Here is a 25,559-nt window from a genome sequence, read left to right on the forward strand (position 1 = left end):
TATAATCCCATCTCACTCAGCTAGCACCCTGATGACTGTTATAGCCAAAGTATGATTCAAATAGCCTATGGATTAGGGCAAAAGGTTGTTTCAGAAATGTAGAGATAAACACTTATTTCTTGAACTATTGTAAGACTTTATCAAACCGAAGAAAACTTTTTGCCAGCCATAACTAGATAGACATGAGCTGACACATCTGCTTTGGTGTCTGGCTTACAGGTTACATTTCAACTTTATAGCAGAAAGGTTTATTACTACCACCTGATCCAGTAATAACGTATTGTCCAAGGGGGGGGGGGGGGTGAGAGGGGGGAAGAACTTTTTTTTTTCCTTGCAAAGTCTTGGAAGGTTTTTCATCCCCAGCCTCATTTTCCAGAATGATCAGCAAAAACATTCATGCAGAGGCCTAGGTTTACCAAAGCAAGTAGTTAAAAGTTATTACTTTCAGGAGTGGAATTGTGTCCAGTTTTGCTCATTAAAATCCACCAGCTAGCTGTAGAAATTCCGTAACATCTCACGTTGGAAAGGTGATAAGTTCCTGATTAACAGCATATAATCTTCAAGTTTGAATGAGAGCCACCTTTAAACATGGAGTGACTAAAGTAACCCAACAGATTACCCTAAATCATGGGGGTATACCTGCAGCAGTAACAGCAACAATGGTCAAAAAATACAAGAGAGAAACCAGGTATAGGTAGAAGAAACATATTTCTTCTTATAACCTGACGTGAGCGAGCATTTGGCTACAGTCTCTTTGTCACATCTATTACATTCTGCAGACAGACACTGCAGTTGTAAAGTCAAACAGGCTCAGAATAGGCTCAATTACATGAAGTCATTGAAAGAACAAATTATAAACTACTCCACCTGAGGTCTATCATGTAGTAAGCATCCTGACAACTGTTAACTTACCAATTCACCTTCCCAAACTTCTGTACACACATAGCCTACAGCCTCATATGACTTTGCCAAACCTAATAGATCCAGAAGCTCATACAATTTTAATTATTTACTGTAAAAAAAGTGATCTACAGTCAAACAATGTTTTAAATGTGTTCCACAGAAAGAAGCAACACAATCAACTTATAACTAAACCATCTCAGTAGGTGATTAGTCCAATCAACTGATTTTAGTAGGATAAGTATTAATTTTTCAGCAACTATTTTAGAGATGTGATGGAAAGCAGTCTATTAAAAAAAAATTCCTCCCAAGAATCTCAAACATTTACTTTTATACTCCAAAATCCTGTGCAAGTTTTTGCTAGCTGCCATACTGAGTAAAAGTAAAGAAGTTAGATCTACTAAGGAAAGATTAAAAGATGTTCTAGCCTGCAACACCCATCATAACAGATTAGAGTATTTAGTTAAAACTTGTTTCTGTCAGATACACAATGTTCATTTCCTCCCTTCATGGTTTTACTGGCAACATCTGCAAACAGCAGTAAGTAGCTGCATATGAACTCTGGAAACATTAATCACCAGGAGAAAGGTACTTTTAAGTTTCTTGGGTAATGTTTAGTTGCAGATGATGCAATTTGTAATCTATTGCTTCAGACACCTATAAAGGATAAAATTAATGTTAAAAGATGGATGGACTATTTTATTTTGACTGCAGAAAACAGCAGTGTTTAGGATAAGCACTCAGGTTTGTGCAGCTTTTATTTAGTTTTTAGTTTATTCCTGTCAGAAAAAAAACTCATGCTAAGCCAGTGAAATGTATTATTGTGACAGGATAATACATTTTATGGATAGTAGAACAGCTACAGATTTAACTTTACTTTAAAATTGTTCCCATAATTTTCTGAAAATCATACATGTCAGTAACAGTCTTAACTTAGTAACTAAAAATTGGATGCAAAGCTGTCTGGAAAACAATTTTCCAAGAGTACTCAGAGGTCCCCAATCAAATAGGAATAACATGTACTTCAAGGTTCAAGAATTAGTAGTTTCATCCATACTAGCTGAGGTTTTAGAGAAGCAATTCCAAGCTACAAAGGGATTGACAGCATTTTGGAGGACAAAATTATAATTCAAGATTATTTTGATAAGTGGAAGAAGTGGTTTGAAAATAGGATGCAGTTATATAAGTATAGCTGCAAAGCAGGAACCTACAACTGTACAATTACAAGATGGGAACAACTGAGTAGGCAGCAGTTCTGCAGAGAAAGATACAGAGCTACAGTGAATCACAGACTGAATGAGTCAACAATCCTAGGCTGATGCAAAAATGACAAACATTGTATTCTAGTGATTAAATGAGAGTATTACAGGTCAGAAAGATGAAGTAATTTTTCAAATCTAGCCTGCACCGGTAAGAGTTTAGCTGGACCACTAGATCTAGATTTAAGTACAGAATTCATGCAAAACTGACCACAGAAAAAATACAGGGAAAAACCCAAAACCCAAAACACAGTCCAAAAGAGCTTGACTTATAAAAAGTTGAAAAAAAGTCTTTTTTGTCTAAACAGCAGAACAGATAGGAGTCACTGTTTTTATTGTGCAGAAGGTGTTATAAAGAGGTAAGGCACCCACCTTTCTCACATCCACCAGGAATAGGTTAAGTAATGGGTTTACAGTACAGCAAAAGACATCAAGATTATTATGCTGTTCTAACATCTAGAGATAAATAAGGATTCAAACTGACTAGCAGACATACTGTGGAATCTCTATAATTACAGATTTTCAAAAAACAGGCTAAACAAACATCTGTCAGGAACGATGTATATTTAGCTCAGCCTGTCTTTAGGATGGTGGATGGAAAACAAATTTTCTAGCCACATTTTCTATGACTATAGTAGAGTGAGAAGACAAAAACTTCACACTCAAAATTAATGAAATCCACTTCTGTTTAGAAATAAAAAGGACACAGAGTAACACAACATCAAGACCTTTTTTACATTATTTCTATGAAGTAGGTCCTGTTATACTTTTAAGTCAAAGCATATGCTATCAACACAGCTCAACCACTTCTTTGGAAAGCAGTTTTCTATACTGAAATGGTTAACTCCCAGTATTGGGAGTTAATGCTGAAATTTAGTGCTTGCAGATCTAATTTCTAAGGTCAAACATTTCCACTTCCATACTTCACACTTTTTGTTACTTTTTCCTCCTTTCAGTTCCTGTAAGTTGTGTCACTTAAATCATTTGGTTATTACAAAACATTTAACCTGACCCATCCTAACACTGATACATTTTCTTGCAGAAAAACACCAAGGCACAAAATCCTACACTCCTCTCAACACTTAAATATGAACACTGTCTTCAATTACTACTTCTTAAAAAATTCTTCATACAAGATGCCTTCAACATGATTTGCCTGTGTTGTGGGCCAGACTCTATTCTTGCAGCTTCACTGAGGACAACAGAAATATGTAACTGGTCTCTCAGTTTTTGGATGCAGATATCAGTCATCAAACACCAAAAGTCACTACTAAATGTTAATGAACAGTACCTATTTCAAAGTCTTTTTTCAAGAGAGGATTCTCTTCACAACACCTAGCCAAGCTGTATCCACAATTTTGATTGTACTAAAATATGCTTTTAAGAACGTGAAATATGTCCATTGAAAAATGTGCCCATTGGATATATAAAGATTTAGATTTCTTCAATGGATACACAATTGCAACAACTTTTCATTAAACAAAATGAACGGCATTAATTTATTTAAGAGAGGGTGGGGAAAAATCCTTCACTTCCCCTGCCCACTTAAGGAATTGCAACATTTCAGGGATTAAAAAAAAAAAGATATAAAATGTGGCATCCATAAGAACACTAATCATCCTTTGTATTTCCTTTGTACAAATGTATATAGCAGTAGGTAGAAGACATGACTGAGGTTGTGATCTACTCCAAAGAATTGAAATAATTTAACAAACCCAAACTTCCTTCCTTCTTGGAAAAGATGAAGGTCAGTTCTTCTGTTTCACTGAGTATAAAGGAAGCATTTGTATCGTAGATATGCAAGTCCTGTATAATTTTTTTTCCGTACTTCAGCCACCAACTCTTCTTTGAGGCAACCTGTGATATTAACCTAGTGGAAGAACTGTGAGATCAGAAACACTACAATTTTGTATGTTTACTTCTCTTCCTACTATTACATTATGGCAGTACTTAGAGGGCAGATGGAGCTATTGTCTCCTCTAACCACATTTCATTTGTACATCTCGGAACAACCACAGTAATGAAGAGAAAGAGTAAAGGAATTTGTTTTGGATCACAATTTCTATAGAAGCTAGCAGAAAAGTACCCTGCAAGTCACTTTACACATCCAATAGCAACTCAACCAATATAAACCAAGACATTTCAACCACAGGCTAACAATTTGTCAAACTCCAGTAGAAAAAGGTTTTCAGGTTAGAATGCTGGGTTATATAATTGCACAAGCACTGTACACCCAGAATACCAGGAGTGGAGCCTACAGAACCACACTACCTAAAAAGACGATGATATCCAAAAATGTTGAATCAAGTACTTCCAAGAATTTCACTACTACTATTTTACCTTGCATGTCTGCATAACTAGTAAAGCCATACATAAAAATAATATATACTTGCCCAGATTTCACAAAGGAGAGTAAGCAGAGTTTATTGACAAATCTTTATATGGAAACAGTATTTTGATTTTTGTTTTTTTTTTTTTCCTTTCTGAAGTGATGAACATGCACTTTATTTCAGTAGATATTGACCTTACTGAAATTCCACTAGATTCAACCACTTCAAAAGTAGCTTTTTGGAAGCACTACATCAACTATCATCAGTTCCCAGGGGCATCATAAAGGTACACCTTTAACCCCATTCAAATACATAACAAGGCTCTGGCCTTAAATGCAAAAGGCGAAAAATTCCAGGAGGAACCTTTTCCTGTTTTTCTACAAAGACCACGAGTAAAAATGTTGACTGTTAATATCTAACTCACTTAACAAAGAAAAAAATCTATTTTTAATCCACAGAAAATTAAGTCATTAATATTCTAAAGCTATATTAAAAAAACCAAACCAAACAACGGCTTGGTAAATTTTCAAAACGCTTCCCTCGGAAGACCTCTGTAAGTCTGGTATTCCTCAAGGCCCAACAATATTTCAAGCACAGAATAATAGGTCTGGTACTCCTCAAGGCCCAAGTTTTCCAAGACGGAGCAGTAATGCCTTTCAGAGGCATTACGATCAATTCCATTTACGCTTACAGACAAGGAGAGCCTTCTGTATTGTGCAGGCCAAAACCTGGCATTAAACGCTCTTTTTCCTGAAACCCTTCTTACTGCTTAACCGCTCAAATGGCTACAGGCTACTGTGTCACACATGTCAAAACTAACAGCGCACATCCATTTCTATCGCTAGCCTCCAATTCAGCTCTTAAACAATGTTAGGAAAATTTTCGAGACAACAGATAAACATAGATTGCTAGTGTTTTTTCGCATTCTAGAAGTGTGACCTGAGGAATAAATAAAACGCCATTTACAGAGTTCGATTCCTCAAATAACATTGTATTAGCTCCACTACACAAAAATTACTCCCTAATGGAAACAGTAGTACTACTCCAAAAAGATTACAGGTAATTAAAGAAAAACAAAAGAAAACCAAGAAACCCCACAAGGTGTAAGGGAACCTGAAGATGAAGGAACAGACCAAAACCATTTCCTACGCACCACCTACCCTCCCCCCTCCCCTTCCCAGCTCCTTAGGGAAGGGCTCGCACGTCCTCAGGAGCGAAGCAACCAAGCAGGAACCAGCATCAAAGAAAGGGAAGAAGAAGACGCCACCTACCTGTCCCAAAGGCCTTGGCCACCAGCCAGGCGAGATTACAGGCGATTTTCGCTCGAGAGAAATCATAATGGTCAAAGGGTTTGATGGCAGGAACAATGAAAGTCTTCCTCATCTCCTTGGCGTCTGCGGCATCCCCCATCTTCTCACAGGACGCCTGGTAATTCAGAACTTACATGGCTCTTCCTCCTCCTCCCGCGGCCGGGAGAGACGTCTGTAAATACGCCAACAGCAGCTGAGGGCAGCGCTGAAGCCAGCTGTCCGTAAAGGGCTAACGCCGCCTCCCGCCTTCCTCTTCACAGGAATGTGGCAGAGCCCGAGTGTCCTCTTCTTCCTCCTCCTCCTCGCTCTTTGTCTCAATTCTCACGCCGCCGCCGCCCCCCACCCTCCGAAAAAAGGCCCGCAGCGGCCCCGGCTCCCCCTTCCCCTGGGAGACCCTCCGGCCAGGGCTGGGCGCCCCAGGCCGCCGCGGCCGCCAGCCCCCCGGCTCGGGGCGGGAGCCGCCGGCAAAGCCCCCGTAGCCGCAGCGGGCCGGGACGCGGCCCTTCCCGGCCCCGGCGGAGGCGCCGAGATGTCAAAACGCCGGGAACCAGCCCCAAAACGCTGCGCAGCCCGCCCCGCCTCAGCGGCGGCCTGCAACGGGCCGGGAGCGATGCCAGCTACCCCGCGACTACCCCGCGCCCGGACCCGGGCCCTACCCCAGCCCCCCCCCTCCCCCCAGCAAGGCGCCACTGCTCCCGGCCCCCCTCAGCAGCCGCCGCTGCGGTTTTTCCACCCGCGGCTGCCGCACTGGATGGGCGAAACGCGGATGCGCATGCGCTTGCGCCACAGCCACCGCCTCCCCGGGCGGGCGGGCGGGGAGCGCGAGAGGGAGGGGCGGGGTGGGCCGGGCCGGGCCGGGCCGCCCTCCGCCGCCCAGCGGTCACGTGGCCGCCCCCTCCTCACAGGGGGATTCTTGGCGCCAGTCCGGGCCGGGCCCCCGCCTCAGGCGGGGTTAGTCGGGGTGGGTCTTGTTTCGTCGCGTCTCGTCGTGTCGTCTCGGAAGGGGGGGGGGGGGGCCGAGGGATGAAGGGAGCTCGGGCAGGCTCTGCCCAGCCTTAACCCAGCGGCAGCGGGAGAGAGGGGTGGAGTGTTTCCCGCCGGTAAGGGGGCGTCTGGCGGTGCTTGGCTGTGGGGAAAAGGGCGGTGTTCCTCGGCCGCGGGGCCCACCCGCTGCTGGCGTCGCCGGTTTCCACAGTGGGGCCGGACGGGCCTTCCCGCGCGCAGCCGCTGGCCTTGTGTGGCGTCTTCGGGGAAGGTCGGGATCAGCACGCGCGCTGGGGCTGCAGCCTGCCTCGTGTGTACGGGCGGGCTGCGGTGCTGGCGGCCGCCTCGCCGCAGGGGAGGCCTGTGGGCCGCGGCCGCGCTGACGGGAGTAGGGAGCGCTGCCGAGGAGGCGGGCTTCTCGTCCCTCTCGTGGGCATTTGTCCCTCCTATTTTAAATTGCGTCAATATATAACTTCTCAAATACTCCGGTAGAAGAATGGCAGCGCCTTAAAATGGTTCAGGGCCTGTTCACCTAATAGCTGTAATAACAGGCAGTAGTAACAATTTGCCCTAGAGACCATCTGCTGTCTCGCTTACAGGTACCTGGGCTGGTTTTGGAAATATATAAAATCACTTTAGCAGTGGCCTGTGTGGAAAGAAGTATTAGTCACACTAGGAACTAGTAACTGGGTGATTAATGACTTGCATTTAAACAAAATTGGATGAGTTAGCTTTGAAGTACGGGTCTGAAGGTGTGGCTGTATTGGTTACTAAGCCGTGCTGGTGACCGGCCGCTGCTGACGGGAAGTCCCAGCCTCTCTTTTGCGTGGGCACTGTGTAATTGAGTGAGCAGCAGTGCCAGGGGGTAGTAAATTTGTGCTTTTTGGCAACGAATAGTTATTAAGTTGGTGTAACGTACAAGTGTGCCCTCCTTCCCTGCCAGCCTGGGTGCTTTAGCAGCTGTGGTGACCCAGTTCAAGAAGCTGATCTGGCCAAAAATTAATAGTTCATTTTTATACTTAGTTTTTTCTCTGTGAGCTTTCTTGTGTCACTAAAGGACCACTCCTGACTTACAGTAATTATTAGCTAACCTGCCTCTTTTTTAATTTTTTCCCTTTGTGGTAATTTAGTGTCTTCCTAATCTGTTTCAGTAGAGGATGGCAGTCTGAGGTGTGTTGGGTTTGGGTTTTTTTTCAGCCCCACTGAATCTGGGAAAAAATATTTAGACACAGTTTTAGCACGACACTGTAAGGTTCCAGATAATATTTTATACAGACTGTTATTTCTTTATGTTTAAAGTGGACTGTAAATTGATCTGGAGAGATTTTCCATTGTTACATGGCTCTGCTTCTAGCACTTTATGTGCACAATGATACAAATATCATGATTATGAGGCCATAGTGTACTTTACTGACATGAATCTATATTTACTAGTAATGAGTAAATGAAAGGGTTGTGGAGGTCAACATTTGAAGAGATTATTGCTGACTATCTCCCCATATGCTGTCTGGGATGAGATTCCCAAACTGTCAGGCATACCACTCGTAAGTGGTACATAGCCAGCTATAAAACTAGGACCTGCTGCTGGCAGCATTCAGCAGAAGGGAGGGGAGGAGGAAAGTTTAGAAATCCTTGCTTTAGCACACTTCTGACTGAAATTCCCAGATCCTCTACAGCAGAAATAGGAATAATAATACCAAATTAACATATGGGTGTGATTTGGGAAAATATTCTCTATTCAGGAACAGCATATGCTTAGTTTTCAACAACTAAAGTAAAATCTGTATTGGCACATTTTCCTGAATGATTTTTTTATATATATACTTTGGAAATAAGTTATATAAAATAATTAACATTATTTTAATGAATTTTTTTTTAACCTTGCTACTAGAAAACTAGTTTAATTCTTCCTGTACATTTAACAACAAACACCTGGAATTCATAAGCTTTAAAACCTCAGATGATTAGAGCTAGAAAAAAAAATGTATGTCCTAGATCCCAACTCATTTGTTTCTTTTATGATTAAGAAAATACCTAAAAATTAGATCAACCTACAGGAAAACATGTTTACGAAAATTGTAAGGCCATTATGTAGGTATGATGGATATAGGATCTACTTTGAGAGGTCAAAAGATTACAAACTAGTCCCTATAAAATAATTTTAAACTTTCAGAAACAGCTTTCTTGCAGAAATGTGGCATAATCCAAATAAGGAGTCATCAGTTATATTTAGTGTACTCCTGTATTTATCATCTGTTCCTATGCACTTGCAAAACATCACATATATGTATGTACTGTACTAAACACTGAGACTACTGGTACTTAACTGAAGCAAGTAAAGATGTGGTCTGATCTTCCAAAATTCTTGCGATCATTAGTCCCTTCTTTAAAAAAAAAAAAAAGTGGATATTGTTTTAGAGAATGCATCTCAAAAAATGGCAATAGATACAATTATGGATAGGTACATATATTAACATTGCTACCAGTCTAATTTAAAATGTAGAAATTTTTGTGGGTGCAGCCTTTGTGCTGATGAAACCTCTTCAGAGTCACAGAAGAAAATCTAAAAAAGCTGTGTTGTGGTAACTGCAATCAAAGTGTTTTTTAATTTTCTCAGTGCTCTTAGAAATTAATGCATGAATGTAAAATCTAATATGTGTAAGTGAAAAACAAGACATCACCACCAGTCACTGGAGTTCTTGTGCCAGTTCTCCTTTTGCAGACATGCCAAAATGTGATCTTGTTTATTGCATTGTCAAAAGTATCAACAGTCAACATGGAAAATGATTAAAATTTGCTCTAATTGTTCAGAGTAGATAAACAGAAGAGCTGAGTGAGGAGTCATCCCCTTCTGCTCTGCTCCTGTTTAACTATCTTAAAATATTTTGAATAGTGATAATCTCTTCTATACACAATCTTTCTGCTGCAAAGTATTTTATACTTTAAAGTTCATTCCAAGTGGAAAGACAAAGTATTAAGGATTAAAACAAGCAGCTCACAGATAGGTTGGGTTTTTTTTAACCTTCTTTCTCCCTTCCTTTCCCCTCCCTCCTTCTACCCCAGATTAGAAACCCATTTGACTAGTTCTATCCTGTAATTACATCATAGGCCTGATTCTTCACTGTCATGTGTCTAGCCATTTACACAGTGGGTGTACCAAGCCTGTAGTCAGTGTCAGGCAACAGGAACAAATGTGACCGTGGAGCTATGAATAATGGTGTGGATGACAGTTGTTGCCAATAGTCTTAACCTTGAGAGACAGTGGAATGAGCCTTGACTAACAATTTTATACCTCTGTTTTTTCACTTGTTTTAAGGTTCATTTGGCTTCTGAAGAGGCTATGTATAAGATGTCCTTAGACTAAATTTAGGCTAGTGCTAGATTACAGAGAGTGTTCAAGCTGGAATAAGATTTCATGTGTAATTTCTTACTTCACAATACTTGATGATAAAGGTAAAGTAAAATGTTTTAAATTAGCAATACCATTACTGTTTTTGCTGTGGCACTGTATAGTCAGACTCATTGCTAGTAAACAGACAGCTTATCAGGCTACCTACAAAGGGTAGTAAAAACATTCCCATTCCAGATTAGCTGGTTGTAGTAGGGCAAATCCACAAATGCAGCAGTTCACAGCATCTATTCTGCCATGTAGTGGTTAATGTTGGAAAAAGGCTAGGAATAACACCGTGGGGATGTTACCTTTAATTGCTGCTGTCGAATTTGCCTATTTAAGATGATCCCATCTGTTTGCTTTAGCTTAGAGGATATTGGTCATGATAGAAATGGTAGTGGCTGAGGGGAGGGGTGCACCCTCTGGCCTGTAACCTCTGGCAAAGAGGCAGCATGCACAACTTGGTGTGGTGCTGTCAGACTGTCAACATACAAACCAAGAACCAGTCGTGTCCCAGTGTGATCCTTAAAAACCGTGCTTGTTGACTTCAGCAGGTTTTCTGTTGGATACATGAGGTTGAACAGGTAATCTATAAATGATTCTGTATGGTTGTTACAGCCTAAGGATGACTGGTGAAATGGAATTATTGGTATTCCAGCCTCTTAAACTTATAATATGTTATTAAATATACCTCTTTATGAGTAATGGTAAAACCAGTGAAACTGTAAAAGTTAGGAAAGTGTATTTTTAAATAGGTATTGTCAAGTGAGTGGTGGTCTGAATTACTAAACTTCTTTGCCATTATTACTGAAACGCATGTATGTAGTTTCTGCAAGCTAGGAGTTTTCTCAGGGCATGATTTTGGAGGGGAGTATGTTCTTCCTGTTTCAGGATGATAAAGAAGTACAAGAACAGTTACATAATTATTGTCTTTCAAATTCTTCTATTAGTTTGTAATCAGAAAGTGCTGAGGCATTTAAAAGGCAAGAAAACAGTTTACCAACTTTACAGATTCTAGTAAAGTCATGAGTCAAAGGGAAAATACAGCTTTGTATGACATTTTACTTGGATTGCCTGTGATTTTTGGTATGGTTACAAATTAAAAAAGGAAAAACGTGGAGTAATAGCTGCTTCAGCTCATTTACTACTGAAATCTGCACAACCAAAAAGTTGCCCAGTGAGAATCAAATGTGGTACCTAACAGTCACTTCTCGTAATAGTTGGATGTTACTGGTTTTGTTTCCTGAACTTGGCTTTGAGCTAATGTAGCTCCATGAAGGGGGAAAAAAAATCTACATATTCCCCCCAGTTCTCCGGGTCACCAACCAGGGAACAGATCTGTCCCTTTCCTGTGGTCTGTGAGAAGCAAAACCTCTCATCTCCCTCAACACTAATGGCTGGTTGGTTTGTTTGTCTTTTTCTCTGGTTACTTTGGTGTCTTCTGAGACTTTTTTATTTATTTTTAATTTTTTAATCTGGTTTTCACACTGGCCGCTTTCGTGTTCTGCCCATCTCCTGGAATTGTACTTGTGCTGGGGTTTTAGATTACTTTTCATCCCAAGTGTGCTGTGCGATACTCCCTAATTCCAGGCTTTCTCCTTGACATTCCACTGTTGCCAGGTTGTCTGTGAAGAGAACAAATACCCTGCTATAACTGATATTTTTATTATAAACTTCAAAACATATAGGATAGGTCCTACTGCCTTTCATTAAGTGAAATCTTTGTACGATTTCTTTTATGGCCATCTAGTGGCTGACATGTTTTCTAAGGAAAATCCTGAGCATGATTTTATGAATATAACCTTTAAATACTAGAGTTACCTTAGCCGCACTGTAAAATAAATGTATGGTGGGAAATTTACATTCAAAACCCCACTCTGTACAAAAATAAAATACAATGTTATTACCATTATGGTAGCTGTTAGATAATGCTTTATTTGCATTCCAGTTCAGAGGAAAATGGGCATGAGTCTAGTTTTCAAATTATGCATTCAGGTATAAGAAGTTTAAATCAGTTAGCAAGACTTTTTCACTAAGTCTGAATGAGGGTGAATACTAAATTGTGCACTTTTTCCTGTTGAACTATACTCCATTGAAGTGACTGGCTGATTTTTTTTTTCATTCTGCTTCTACACATGAAGAAATATCTGAAAGTTCATAAAAGCTCATTTGTTTTGAGCATATACATGATTTATCAGCGGAGTACGAACAGGCTTCAGTTCCCCCATCTTTTGGCCCTGCTTTCAGTTTCCACTGAAGCCCATGTGTGTCTGAATGAGACCAGCAGTAAACAGAACAGTAAAATTCTGGTGTCATTTAATTGCAGCAGAATGATTTTTTGTAAGGGTGGTAGTGAAGATGGATGAGGAGAGGAAAGCAAGGGAATAGCATAGGAGACTACCCAATGAAGGTTTTTTTTTTTCCATGTATCTTCTTTGAAATATCATCATCCAGTTTTTCACTGAATTTTTTGGGCAGTTTCTCAGTTTCCCTTAACTTACTGAGAAATTGCATGTTACTGAGGAATTTTTGATGATTACTTTAGGGACCAGGTGTAAATAGCTGGTACACCGTTGAAAAAGTGGCTGCGGGAAGTGTGTATCAAAGATTTTTATTGTAACCATTTATACATAGTGACCCTTGATGGTGCTGGAGATTTTGATTATGCTTGCATAGTAAGATCATCACAACCTGAGTGCATAGAACTCTGTTACATTAAATCTCTTGGCATAACTTAATTTGTTTATATTTTTTTAGTAGCTTTACAAGATGTATGCCTTACAGTTAATTTGAAAACATTTTCAATATACAAAAATATATAGGATATCTAAGTCTCATGTAGAACAATTTGATTTAAATACTCCCCTATTTCAATATATATTAGAAACATGGAAGAGCAGCAATTATTTTAATAGTTGCCTTAAATGAAATGTATATATATATTTAGCAATAAAAACTTGGCTCCAACAAGGATTTTTTCAGCTTTAGGTTAATGCTATGTGTAGTTCCCATTTGAAATCGTTGGTGCTACAGACATGATTAAATTTAAGTGTGTATATAATTGTGTTTCTGGATTAAGGGTGTCATGCAGAATATTTGTGTTTGAAGAAAAAACCTGGATGATTTCTTTCTTCTAGAAGGTCTCAAAAGAAATTACCTACAGAAGGTTTATACATCTCTCTGGTTATACATCTGTCCTCATATGGTATTCTTGCTATATAGTATACATGGCTCTGTTAAAGCATAGCGTGTTATCTTGGCTGTCTCACCTGGGCAGGGAGCAGTCATGGTTCCACATGTTGGCACAAAGAATAAAATTGTCTATCATCATCACAGATGTCAAAAAGGGAGCCCTCTCTTTATATTAGCCAGCGTAGTTGAATATGGATGAAGAAAGGGGGCCAGCAGGTTGAAACTTGCTGTTCAGGGAATGTTTGAGCCCTAGTTGTGATGGCCACTGTCCTGGAAGCAGTCTGAGACAGACAAAGTGCACCCGGGACTCCCACTTTTGCACAGAACTTCATAATCCCCCATGATCCAGGGTTTGCCTTAACAGCCACAGTGCAGTCCTTACAGATGATAATTCACTAAATGAGGAAAGAGTCAGTCTCGGTAAGAGTATGCTAGTAGACACGGTGTTGAATCAAGGGCATCATGATATGAAACAACAAAAGTAACCCCTGGAGGTTTTGTACAAGAGCGGGGACTTGCTGGGGTATATACCTGTCAGTTTCCTGTTGGTCTGGCACATATTCTCTGTTTTTGTTAAACTCTTTTCTCCTTTTCTATTTGTTCTTAACAGAAAGGAAGCAATTGCCTGATCGGAGAATGTAGGGTAATAGAAGAGATTTCATTGCAGTGAACCCCTGTCTTGATACAGGTCCAGCTTGTTCAGCTGAGTATTTTGCTATGTACAGGGTAACTGTTGAAATTGGGTACTTGAGAGTCTCTGTCCCAACTGGTAGCATGCTCTTTCAGAAGTGAGAAAAGGAGTAAGTCATGGTCACCAGAAGAGTTGGGGAAGCAAAAACTGGCTGAGTAAGAAAGTGTATCCAAGGTAGAGGGTACACTGCCATGTTTTATTCTCTTACCACCATGGACTTAAGTGGTATTGTACTTGTATAATTAGGAATACTATTTGACTTCTTTGAGTAAAGAGCTGAACTGGAGTTGGGATACTTCAGCAGAGACAGATGAAAAAATAAGGATTGTAAATGCTATTTGTATTGTAGTAGGTCATAGAAGTTCTAGTCAGATGCCAAGATACCACAGTGGAAATGCAGAACAAACTGATGAACCATTTTAGTTCAGAGTCAGAATGATAAAGTTTTAGATACTTTAAGACTAGGCAAGCAGTAACAAAAAAGGCTTTGATATTATTACATTGCTCTGATTTCATTATTTAAGAGAGTCCAGTCCCACAGAAATATCCTCGCTGCTGCTAGAGAGCAGGTTTCCTATGTATCAACACAAGATTAAGAGCCATCTGCATGGAGATGCTCTGTGTCTGTGCTTCTGCTGGCTCTTTAATCATTGAAGGAAGATGTGTCATGCTTCCCAGGGCCAACACCCTCTTGTAACCACTGACTACCTTTGTGGCTTCTTGCAGAGCAGTGTCAGTAATGCAGAAGCCTTTTCGCTACCTTGCCTTTTTGCTCCAAGTTCTACTGATCTGATTCCTATGGAACTCTTTGTTCTTAATTTGTCTCTTGTCTGGCTAGCCATGTTTTTTCTTTGCTCAGGTTGTATAATGTAGTAGTGTTCTATTTTTCAGGTATTTACATTGGTAATGTGAAGGGGAGCTGTTCCCCTGCAGCTTTAGTTTACTCTGGAGCTGAGCAGAATGAGAATCTGAGTATGATGACTTACTCCAGTTCATATAAACTCCTCACGAATGGTGAAGTCCTTATATACCCAGCATGTTTGGCTGAATTGCAAGTAATCTCAAAGGAACTGTTGTTTAATAGGATTAGTTAGTTTTAATTTGTGTTGAACTGTAAGGTAGGTAGAGATATTCTGGGGGATAATGTACTCTAGGCAAATTTTCTTGAGGGAAGGGCCAAGTTAGGAAAATGAGCAGAAACATTTCTAAGCTACTCTGTCTCATGGTATTTTCTGGCCCTGTTTTTTACAGTGTTTGCTTTGAAATGATCTCACCAGTTATATTCAGAACAGTTTTACAGTTTATTGATAAGTGTCATGGTTTAACCCCAGCCGGTAACAAAGCACCATGCAGCTGCTTACTTGCTTCCTCCCTGCCCAGTGGGATGGGGGAGAGAATCAGGGGAAGAAAAGAAGTACAACTCATAGGTTGAGATAAGAACAGTTTAATACAACAAAAAGGAAGAAGCTAATAATGATAATAATAACAATAATACAATGATAATAATAGAAGAATTGGAATATACAAAACAAGTGATGCACAATGCAGTTGCTCACTACTCACCAACCGATGCCCAGTTAGTCCCCTTCTTGCTGGCTGGGCATGAGAAGCTGAAAAGCCTTGACATAGTGTAAACATGACTTAGCAACAACTGAAAACATCAGTGTGTTATCAACATTCTTCTCATACTAAACCCAAAACATAACATAATACCAGCTACTAGAAAGAAAATTAACTCTATCCCAGCTGAAACCAGGACAATAAGTTTTGATTGTCTCTCTTAGTTTTGAATTGCTGGGAGGTTTCTTCCTCTTAAGGCATAAGCCTAAGCCACCACTTTTTTCACAGCTTGGGCAACTATCATAGCCTTCTTGCTTTTGACACCTGGTTATTGCCTGAAGAGAGCTTCCTTAGCTTTGGCAATCTTGAGTTGTGCCTGAAATGTCATTTCGATGTATCTTGCTAGTTGCCACAGGAAACAACAGTGCTTTAGCAAGGAACTGTACAAAATGACGTCCTACTGTGTCATGTGCCAAAAAAGAAAACGGGAACAGTGAAATTGGACTTTTGCATGGCTCAAAGTTTTGAATTATTTGGTTAAAAACAAACCAAAACCAACGCCACATAATTTAACATGGAAATTCTAGGCTTATGTTTTGTAAGAATGGTGTGTTAAACTTAGCCAATTTTTTCACAGCCTGGCCTTGTGCCCAAGTCAGCTGAGTTGCATTAAGATTTAGCACAGATTTAATCCACTGAATTGTTTAGCAGATAAAATCCCATGAGTGCTTCATATGCATTTCATACAGTCTTGCTTAAAAAGAAAATACATGTCACTGGAGTCTTGACCATACAGCACAGAAGTCTCCTTTCACGCTGCAATACTTAAGACTTATTTAATACCAAAGAGTTAGAAAACAGACAATGATCTGGGGTGCAAACTTGCTAACCAGAGGGTTTTTTCAATAAAGCAACTAAAAAGTATATGAAGTGCAAAATTGTTTACCTTATTTAGTGTAAATTTAATTTATTCCAAAACTTGAAAATGTATTTTAAATCTTGTACTCTGAATTCTTTTTAACCGGGCATTATCATTCTGGATTTTTTTGCAGCCAGGTTACAAATCTCAGAAAAATAAGGTTTGCATGGAAAGTTCTTGGCAGATCTGTCTTGGAACAGCACAAACAAAACTGCTTAACAAGGAGGCATTCATTATTTCTCTCTTTTTACCCTCTGTTATTACAGTCACCAGCTGTAAGGTTACTGGCATCTTTGAATCTTTCTAATAAAAAGCATAGGGAGCAGTCATTTGAGGGTGGTTGTGAGAGATACATTGCATTTTTGAAGCTTGCTTTCTTTTTTAATAGCTATTGTGCTTTATCAAGCTGAGCTAATGTATTGTCTGCTTGTTCTCACAGCAAACAAAGTTTAGGAAACTAACTGAATTTCAGAAGGACAAATCTGTGGTCCTAAAGTGTGCAATTAAACCACAGATGGACAACTTACTGTCACCATCTCGTGACAAGTAGAGGTTTGTCTGCTTAGTATTTGTAACAACTCATTGATAAATACTGTAAATGATTCACAGAAGCAGAAGCTCAAGAGAGAGTTAAAGATGTATGTTTTTGGAACATTGTGACATATTCTCATCTCTTTTGGTTATCTCGAATACCATAGTCTCATATAATTGGTGTTTATTAGTATTTTCACTTATTCAGTGCTTTCAAGTCTTCAGTTTTATCACACCTTGACTGTATTGGCTGGTATGTCTAGCTTAAAAGAGAAAACAAAACATTCTCTCTTTTATGCAATAAAACCTAATTACACATACCAAGTTTTAGATGTATCCCTTAAGACAAAAGTACTTCAGTTTTGTATTTTCATATTTAATACTATACATCCTTGCAGAGCTTTATAAGAACAACATTTATGAGAAAAACCTATACACTACCCAGTGTTTGGTACAGTGCCATTCTTTGACTGATCAGAGGAGCCAAGCCGTGTTCTGAGAACGTCTACATCTCAATTTTAGGTAGGTGGGGGCTTGGCTGGACTTACATGAGGGGATGGAGTGGAAGATGTTTTCAGACGAGTCATTTCTATTTCTTAGGTTTGGATTTGGGGGGATATTTTTAACTGATGTGCTGGTACCCACAAGGGCTGATTTAGCTGGAATTGTACTAGGAGCTGAGACGTTTTGTCTGAACTGGGTTTCTCAGAAGAATATAAATAAGAGCTACCTGAGAAACCTGTAAGTAGAGCCAAGCTCTGACATGGTAAGTATTCAGAGGTGGACTGTTAAGGCCTAGGGTAAGGTCAGTTTTGGATTTACACAGACTTGGTCCCCTCCTTGTTTACCTCATCCGTATTTGGACTGACGCATAGGACTTTGGTATTCCCAGGTTGTGATATAAGCCTAAAGCCTTTTACTCCTTCACAGACTAGAGACTTTATGCCAGAAGACAGGTATAAACAATGCTGAGACTTGCTATTCAGTCCTGTTACTTTGTCATTCTTCAATCTGTGCTTTTTTGTGTCAGGATGACGGTTACGCATTTATGTATAGAGTAGCATTTGCCTGGGAGGGCAGTTAATTTTTGCCATGAGTGAATATTCAAGTGCGAGGATGAATTTAATTTAAAAATATGATCAGATTAATGCTAATTCTTTTCATTGATGAAGAAATAAAAATAAATAAGCAAATGGAATTACTGGAATTTTAAGGTATGTTTTAGCTTGCAGATTACATAGGTGTTTTAACCTTAAAATTTGAGTAGTATATTGGTTTGGTAATGACTTGATCATGGCATGTTTAACTATATTGAAATACATTTTTAGTAAAAAGTTCTAACACTTAGGAGGCTACTTTAGTTCATTTTTACATATAAATGTTTAGAAAATTATTTTCTAAAGAATTAAAGGGGTAGAACAGTACTTGAAATCATAAATTACACTGTGAATAATTTCTGAGGCTAACAGTATCATGTGATGCAAACCATTTGTCCAGTACATAATTGTTCTTCCATTTCAAGTTTCAACATGGTAGCTTTCTATTGATAAGCTTTACCCTGAGTTAGGTGTTGTCCGTACTAGTGCAGCCAGCATAAAAACTATATTGTGTATTATGACTAATGGGACAGAAATATAGTCATGGTAAGACCAGATTCAGATTGCTTCTTTACCACTATGTTATTTTCTAGAGCTAATGAAAACCATGGTCTCCCAGGTGATATGAAACAGCCCAAAGGGTGGTTTTTTCCTTATTCAGTAGGGAGGAACTGGCAGGAGACTTCAGCCCTGCTTTTCTAGCTTCCCAGGTTTATGGTTTTTGGAGTGTATGAAAAGGAAATTATGAAAAAAAAGAGCATCAATCATAGCAAATGTTAACCTTTTCACTCATTCTTTTCTATGAATGAGAAGTAAATAGGGAAGAAACACATCTAGGGAAGGAACAGTGAAATTGATGCACATATTTTGTAGATAAAAGAAAGTAAAAAGTGGTTTGCATTTTGAAATTAAAGCCATCTGGTATACTTTTCTGTTAAAAAAGTCATGGACAAATGGCCTACTTGATGACCAAGTATTTACATTGCATTATAATCCTTTTAGAAAGGATTTTAGCTGAAGGTGTAACTTTTTGTGGTAAACTTAAGTCGCAATTTTTTTGTCCTCTATTTTGCTTAGCAGTCATGTACAATGTCTTTTTTAGCATGTGACAAAGATCTGTGCTAGTGAAATTAATGCCAAGTACACCACAGGTCTGCAGAATTAATATTGGAGACCTGCAGTATGTCAGTGGAAAAAAATATCCACAAGGTGTTTTTTTTTTTTAATTAAACTATTAAGACTGTATTGAATAGTCTGTACACAAAGAGTGGTGTTTGAGAACTTTAAAAATCTGTAGGCTAGAGCCCAACAGTAACAGTCACTTAGAGCAGTGGTGAAGGCTGACATAAAGGAAGCTTTCGAGACCTGAATCCTGGAGCTGGGTAGCCACCAAGCCCACCCCTAGCAGAAGGTATGGGAGCTGGAAGGATCCTCTGTTTAGGAACAGCTGCCAATGGCTTCCAAAGGCAATAGTCACAGCTGGCAGTCACTCAGTAGTGGGGACATCCTGAATTTGGCTTCTACTCTGGCAGCAGTGAGTTGGCTTTTTTGGAGATGCAGTTATAGCCTTTCTGTGTCCTTTAATAATTGTTGTCTGAGGGATTCAACTAGGCCAATTTAAGACTTCATGCAGAGACAGAATAGGGACCAAATGTAATGTAGGGAAGCATGAAGGCTAAACCTAATGATTGACATAGATTTTAACAAGATGACTGGTAAAAAGTCTAGTTTCTAGCAGCTCTCCTGCATGTTTTCCAGACCGTTCTTAGTACAGTGGTTTCTGCTCTCAAAACTAGCAATGCTGGTAGGAGCTTTAGAAGTGGAAAGGGAAATTTATTATCCATTTACTCAAAAGGCTTATGGTGTAAACTTTTCCTTCAGTCTGTCACACTAATGGATTATAACACTGTGCTTCTTCCACCTGTCTCCCTGTAATACAAATGCAATACACCAGAGCATAAACTGTTATGTGTAGCATACTTGCTGATTAATTAGAAGGGTCTTCATCTCTTAAGAAGTGATATGATTGGAAAGAGAGTTTCTTGAGGGGCCACGTGTTAATAGACATTGAACACGGGTCATCTGGGAAGCTGGAATGTAATGATTCCTGTAGTTCCTTGTGAATTTTCTTTTCTTCCTTTCCCATCCTTCTGGGACCCTGGGTGGGGAAGGTGCAGAGAGTAGGAACAGTTTAATTTCAGTAAGTGCATGTTGTCGAGTGTTATCGTGTTTTTAGAATAGATGCCAATCTCGTATGCTTCCAAACAGCCTTATTAATTGGAACACAAATGTAAATTGCAAACTGGTAAGCAGCTTTCAAATATAATGCTTTATATCGTCTCAGAAAGAAAATGAGATTAACATGAAGGGAGAGAATTTTTAATTATGAATTCTGCACCTTTAATTAAGTTATATTTTAGGATTTATTCAGTCCTGTTAAATTCCACCTGAATTCTCCAAGAATCTCAGTTCCGGTTTACTGCTTACTGAAGTCCCTGGATATTTGTAATTGTCTTTGCAATATTTCAATCAAATCCTTGTTCTGTAAGTCTCAGAGACCTAAGAGAAATTTGTAAGTTGGTTTAAATGATTCTCATACCCTAAAATCATTCCTTTAATTGGAAAAAGCTACTCTGTATCTTCTACAAAGAAGCTGGTAATTGTATTTGCTGTAGTTTTTACAGTTGTGCCAAGGCTATGGTGATAGTACATTAGAGAGTCCATCGATTCTCGAGGTAAATTTTATATTTGACCATATAATCACATACATTAATTATGTTCATAATTTTTGCATGATTTGCCCTGTACAGTTATTTTCCTATGGACTAGTGGCATTTAATGCCAGAGCTTCAGGGAAGGACTGCTGTTTGTTTTTTCGGGTTTTGTTGTTGTTTTCTTTTTTTTAAACCCACCTCAGGAATATGCTTTAAGAATTCAGATTTAATTAGGTTATTTTTTTCAATTCCAATTTTACCACAGATTTCCGCAGAGACTAATATTGACCAATATTTCCTTAGAATGTGGCTCTTCAAACAAAGAGAATGCTCAGGAAGCCTGAAAATCTTAGTCCAAGACTCCTTTTACTGATTATTTACTTTGGAAAAGCTTATGAGTTGCCTGTTTGCACTAAGCAAAATTAGAAAAACTAGGCCTCAGAATAAGTATACTGCGTGCAATATCTGTACTAAATCAAGAGCTTTTGTATGAATATTAGCAGAGTTGACTAGTTAATGGTTAGCCACCATTATTTGTTTTTAGATTATCTGGATTTTTCCTGTGTGGTTCCTTTAAAGCTGTAATTCAGAAGCCAGTGGAGTGAATGACTCAGATTCCTTCAATCAAAGAACTATTCATTAAGTATGCTTTGGGTTAGAGCTGCTGTTGACTACCTACCTACAAATCTGCTGAGTGGCTTCAAAATCTCAAAACATTAAAGAAACAGAAAAATACTTAGTTTCATAGCATTAGGTGGAGCATAGACAGCCACCAAGTAAACATGCTTTGACTTCTGTGCCTTCTGAATGGAATGACATCCTCCCTCTCTTTCACACAAGCAGTGGATGTTTTGTTAACTCCAATTATACATATTGTGGCACACTTAAAAAATAATCAGGGAATCATTTTTATTCTTTAAGTGACATCTTCATAAACTTCATGCTCTTCATCCATTACAACATTAAAAAACATTAAGGCACTGTGGTTCCTTAGTTTAGAATCCTGATACATAGGACATATATATTGAGACATTTAAAATAATTAATACCATAAAGAAAACCCAAAACTCTTCCTCTTGATGAGACACATTCTTTTGAGGCATGTTTTAATTTTCAGATTTGTCAGTATTGACACTTGCCACTTGAGAGAGTGATGCATTAGGTGCTATTTGGACTCATGAGTTCATTCTTAGTAATTTGCAAACACTGGGAGCTCACTCTAAATCGAAAATTTGGACATCACAGGGGGGTATGGTATTTTGGCTACAAAGGAAACTTAAAATGCACTGTATTAAAATGTTTTGGTCACTTACCCCTTGGGATATATTTATCTGTTAATCATATCACTGTGTGGAACTTGAGAATGCCTTGCTTGCCAGATTCATGGACAGGTGCCTACAGATTGTGTTCTGGTATAGGTTTTAATTAACGGGGTCATGCTGGGAGGTATTGCTGTGGAGAGCCAAGGCATATGCTACAGTGAAGCAGCTCTTCGAAATACTTGTGATACAGTCTCTGAATGAGTATGTGGAATGCCTGTTTCTTACAGATTTAGTGTGCCTGGGAGTAGAGGGATTTCAGTCTCCTGCTTTAATCTAGTCTTGTTTTACTGAATTATTTATTATTTGCAAGTGATGGGAAAGGTTAGTTCACGCTTCTAAAGAATGGCTGTGAGATGTTATAGGGCAAAGTGCCTGTTTTCAAATTGAGGGCAGAAATGCAAGGTGCCACCCTTGCTTTCCATGTATTTGATACAGAAATGATGAGTGAATATGGAAAAATCTTCTTGATGTAATTTAAAATAGACCAAAAAGTGGGATACCTTAGTAGTAATAATTTGTGCTTGAATTATTGTTTTCATTATTTGACTTTTAATCAATAGTTACTATCTTTGTTATTCTAACAAAAATTTGCATAAAGTTGAAATAATCTGTTGCTGTATATCTATGTCGTAAATCTAGGTCAGTATGCATTAGTCCTTTTGTACATGTGGGTTTGTGTGTGCATTGTTACATTGCTGTAGCTCCGAATATTTATTTTAGAAGTTACTCTGAAGAGGTGTATTAATTATATAAGTATATTTGAACAGGGGTTTCTAATAACAATACGTGATACTTTCCTTGGCAGCTACTGTACTGGAACACATGCAGCATAGACAAGATGAGAAAATTGTCAATTCTTGGTGTTTTACCAACTATACTAAGTAACAACGTGACTATACAAAATACAGAAGCTACTTTTTTTTTTTTTTTTACACGACCTGGAAACCTTAAGATTTTCCATGATGACATCCCCAGGTGAATTGCCCAGAATGTGCAAAAATGTCTGTCCTAATTGTTCATGGTTTTCTAACAGGACTTAAACCCAACTTTATTCAGTCAGTGCTTAAACTAGTATTTAGAAGGAAGATCACCAAGACAAAACCCTTGTAGGATATCTGAGAGAATCTTGTCTGGGGATGTTTTGTACAATCTGGTGAACTCTAAAGGTACAAAACTTGAAGTTCAAAAATCTTATTAAAATGTAATTTGCCTCAGATTTGATTAGCAGCATCAAGAGCTGAGAGAATGGGAATTAAATCCACCAAGGCTATTTATTACATATTTCAGCATTCTAAAAAAAGCTTAGGAAAGTGACTCGACTAGAATGTTTATGCTTTATTTCAGGAAAAGTAGTATTTATTTAGTGAGCTTACAAAGCACAATATCTGTTCCAGAAGAGTTTTTGTTACATCTATCCTGATTAACTTCTCCATGTAAATAAAGACTAACATACTACATTATGTGGAAGCTTGCACTCCTTTTCAGTTGTGAGCACTTACTATAAAGCATATTACAATTTTTGTTGGAAAAAAGAATGAACTATCAATAGCTGTCCAGCCTTTAGGAGCCACTCAGGGTACAGTAGATATACTGTATCTGTTCCTCAGTCATCCCTTTTTCAGACTGACCAGTTTATGTAGTTGTGTCTTGCATGGAAGCCCTTTCCCACCTCTGAATATCCATAGATTCCTTTTCCAAAACTTAATTTCAAGATCTACTGTAGCCCTTCTCAGACAAGGGGAGCGAGTGATGGGGAAATTCCAATTGCAAGGAACATTCATATAGGTGAACTGTCAGTTTATACAGTAATGTTCTCTATACCTTTCCTAGTAGTTCCTACCACTTAAATTTGTTTTTTCTGACTGCTGTTACACACTGAACTGATCCTTTAACAAAGGTATTCCTCTTAATCCTCAGATCTTGCTTCTGAATAGTAATGGCCAATTCAGAGCCTATCATTCTGTACTCAACGTCAAGATATCTGTCTGTGTACCTAGGTTTGCATTTGTCTGTCTGAATTTTACCCGTCGTCATAACCAAATCTTCTAAGGCTCTTGTAAAGCTCTTCTGTTGGCCCTTGTGTTAAGTATCTGAGATGTCATTGCCAGCAAACTTTCTTGCTTTCTTGGTCTTTAGTTTGCCATATCAATCTGCAAAATGGTACCAAGTTTTGCAGAATTCACTGGTGACTTCCCTCTGTCTACCATGGGACCCCTTATTAGTAAGTCCCTAATCTTTCTTTCCTGTATTCTACTCAATGGTACGTCCATGCAAGACCATTTCCTCTTACCCTGCATTTTTTTCATGTCCTTAAAACTTTCCGCAAGGAACCTCTTAACAGCTTTTGGAAAGTTGAGTATTCTGTATCAGTAAAGTTTCCCATAATTAACAGAGGGGTCAGCCTTTTCTGGTAACACAGAAGTTTTTTATTAGGTATTAACAGTTGTCCTTATTGAACAACTCTCAAGGATTCCTAGATAATTGATGATGTAATGAGAGAGAGGGAGGCTGCTGGTTTTTATTAATAACATAATCCTGCAGACTTTTCAATACTTGGTTTCTTCTAGTCTTTAACCAGCTTGAATAATCTCTGTGACCTCCTTCATCTTTACTGCTGTGATGAAGTCTGAGTTCATCTTCTGAAAGACCATTATATGCTAAAGAAAAGACAGATATTAGTGTGTATTATAAACAACAGTAGAGGCAGGTTTTCTGTTTGGAGGATGTAAATTTGTGTTGCATTTATAATAATTTGTTATGTAATAATGATCTTATAAAATGCAACATATGTGTATCTTCAAAGTGATTATAAAAAAAATAAATCAGTACCTAATTCGAAAGTGTTCATTACTGACAGTGTTCTCATGAAACAAATACAGGGTAGAGCAAAAATTGAAAGTCATGCATCCATAAGTGAATCATGGAATACACCCACTCACTACATTATTCCTTCCACAGAAATGCATATGCTAGACTTCTACACTTTGCAGCTCAGAACAGCAGGATTATGTACTATGAACAAAAATGCTAAGTAGCTTTATTACAGCATGGACAGTATTATTTAATCGTAAGAGCTTGAATGTGTCTGTGTAATCAAAGTGTGCAAACTCTTCTCCTGTGGCAGGTGAGGGCAGAATGGTAGCTTTCAACAAAACAACAGTGCCCTTACCATTATAAAAAGGTACTTCAATTTTATTTAATTAGATTGTTTCCATTAGATTAATATTTCTGTCACAGAAACCTACTGTTAGCAAAAAATAGAAAAAGTTGATACATACAGGATGTTTGTGTGTTGGTATATGGACTTTATAGAGTATGAAGCATATCATATCGAATATTGTTGAAATACTGGTCTTTAT

At 38.7% G+C, this 25,559-nt stretch overlaps 2 protein-coding genes across 11 annotated transcripts in view; one reads left to right on the top strand and one right to left on the bottom strand.

The window, feature by feature from the left end:
- Nucleotides 1-6,443, bottom strand: part of CAMSAP2 (calmodulin regulated spectrin associated protein family member 2) — a 90,421-nt gene extending 83,978 nt beyond the window's left edge. For 5 of the 6 annotated variants that reach the window (XM_075038845.1, XM_075038843.1, XM_075038844.1 and 2 more), the window contains exon 1: nt 5,761-6,442. In XM_075038845.1, coding sequence (XP_074894946.1) covers nt 5,761-5,899 — 139 coding nt within the window. In that variant the 5' untranslated portion in view covers nt 5,900-6,442. Of the gene's footprint in view, nt 1-5,760 lie in introns of all 6 variants that reach the window. The other variant, XM_075038839.1, reaches the window with a different exon arrangement.
- Nucleotides 6,444-6,656: 213 nt separating this feature from the next.
- The window catches only part of DDX59 (DEAD-box helicase 59), a 30,642-nt gene continuing 11,739 nt past the window's right edge, over nt 6,657-25,559 (top strand). The window contains exon 1 of one of the 5 annotated variants that reach the window (XM_075038854.1): nt 6,657-6,760. The gene's annotated coding sequence lies outside the window, so the exon portion shown is untranslated. Of the gene's footprint in view, nt 6,761-6,810; nt 6,900-25,559 lie in introns of those variants that run through there. The other 4 variants (XM_075038847.1, XM_075038852.1, XM_075038848.1 and 1 more) reach the window with 4 other exon arrangements.

Source organism: Buteo buteo, chromosome 10 (genome assembly GCF_964188355.1).
Source record: "Buteo buteo chromosome 10, bButBut1.hap1.1, whole genome shotgun sequence".
In the NCBI taxonomy this organism is placed as follows: domain Eukaryota; kingdom Metazoa; phylum Chordata; class Aves; order Accipitriformes; family Accipitridae; genus Buteo; species Buteo buteo.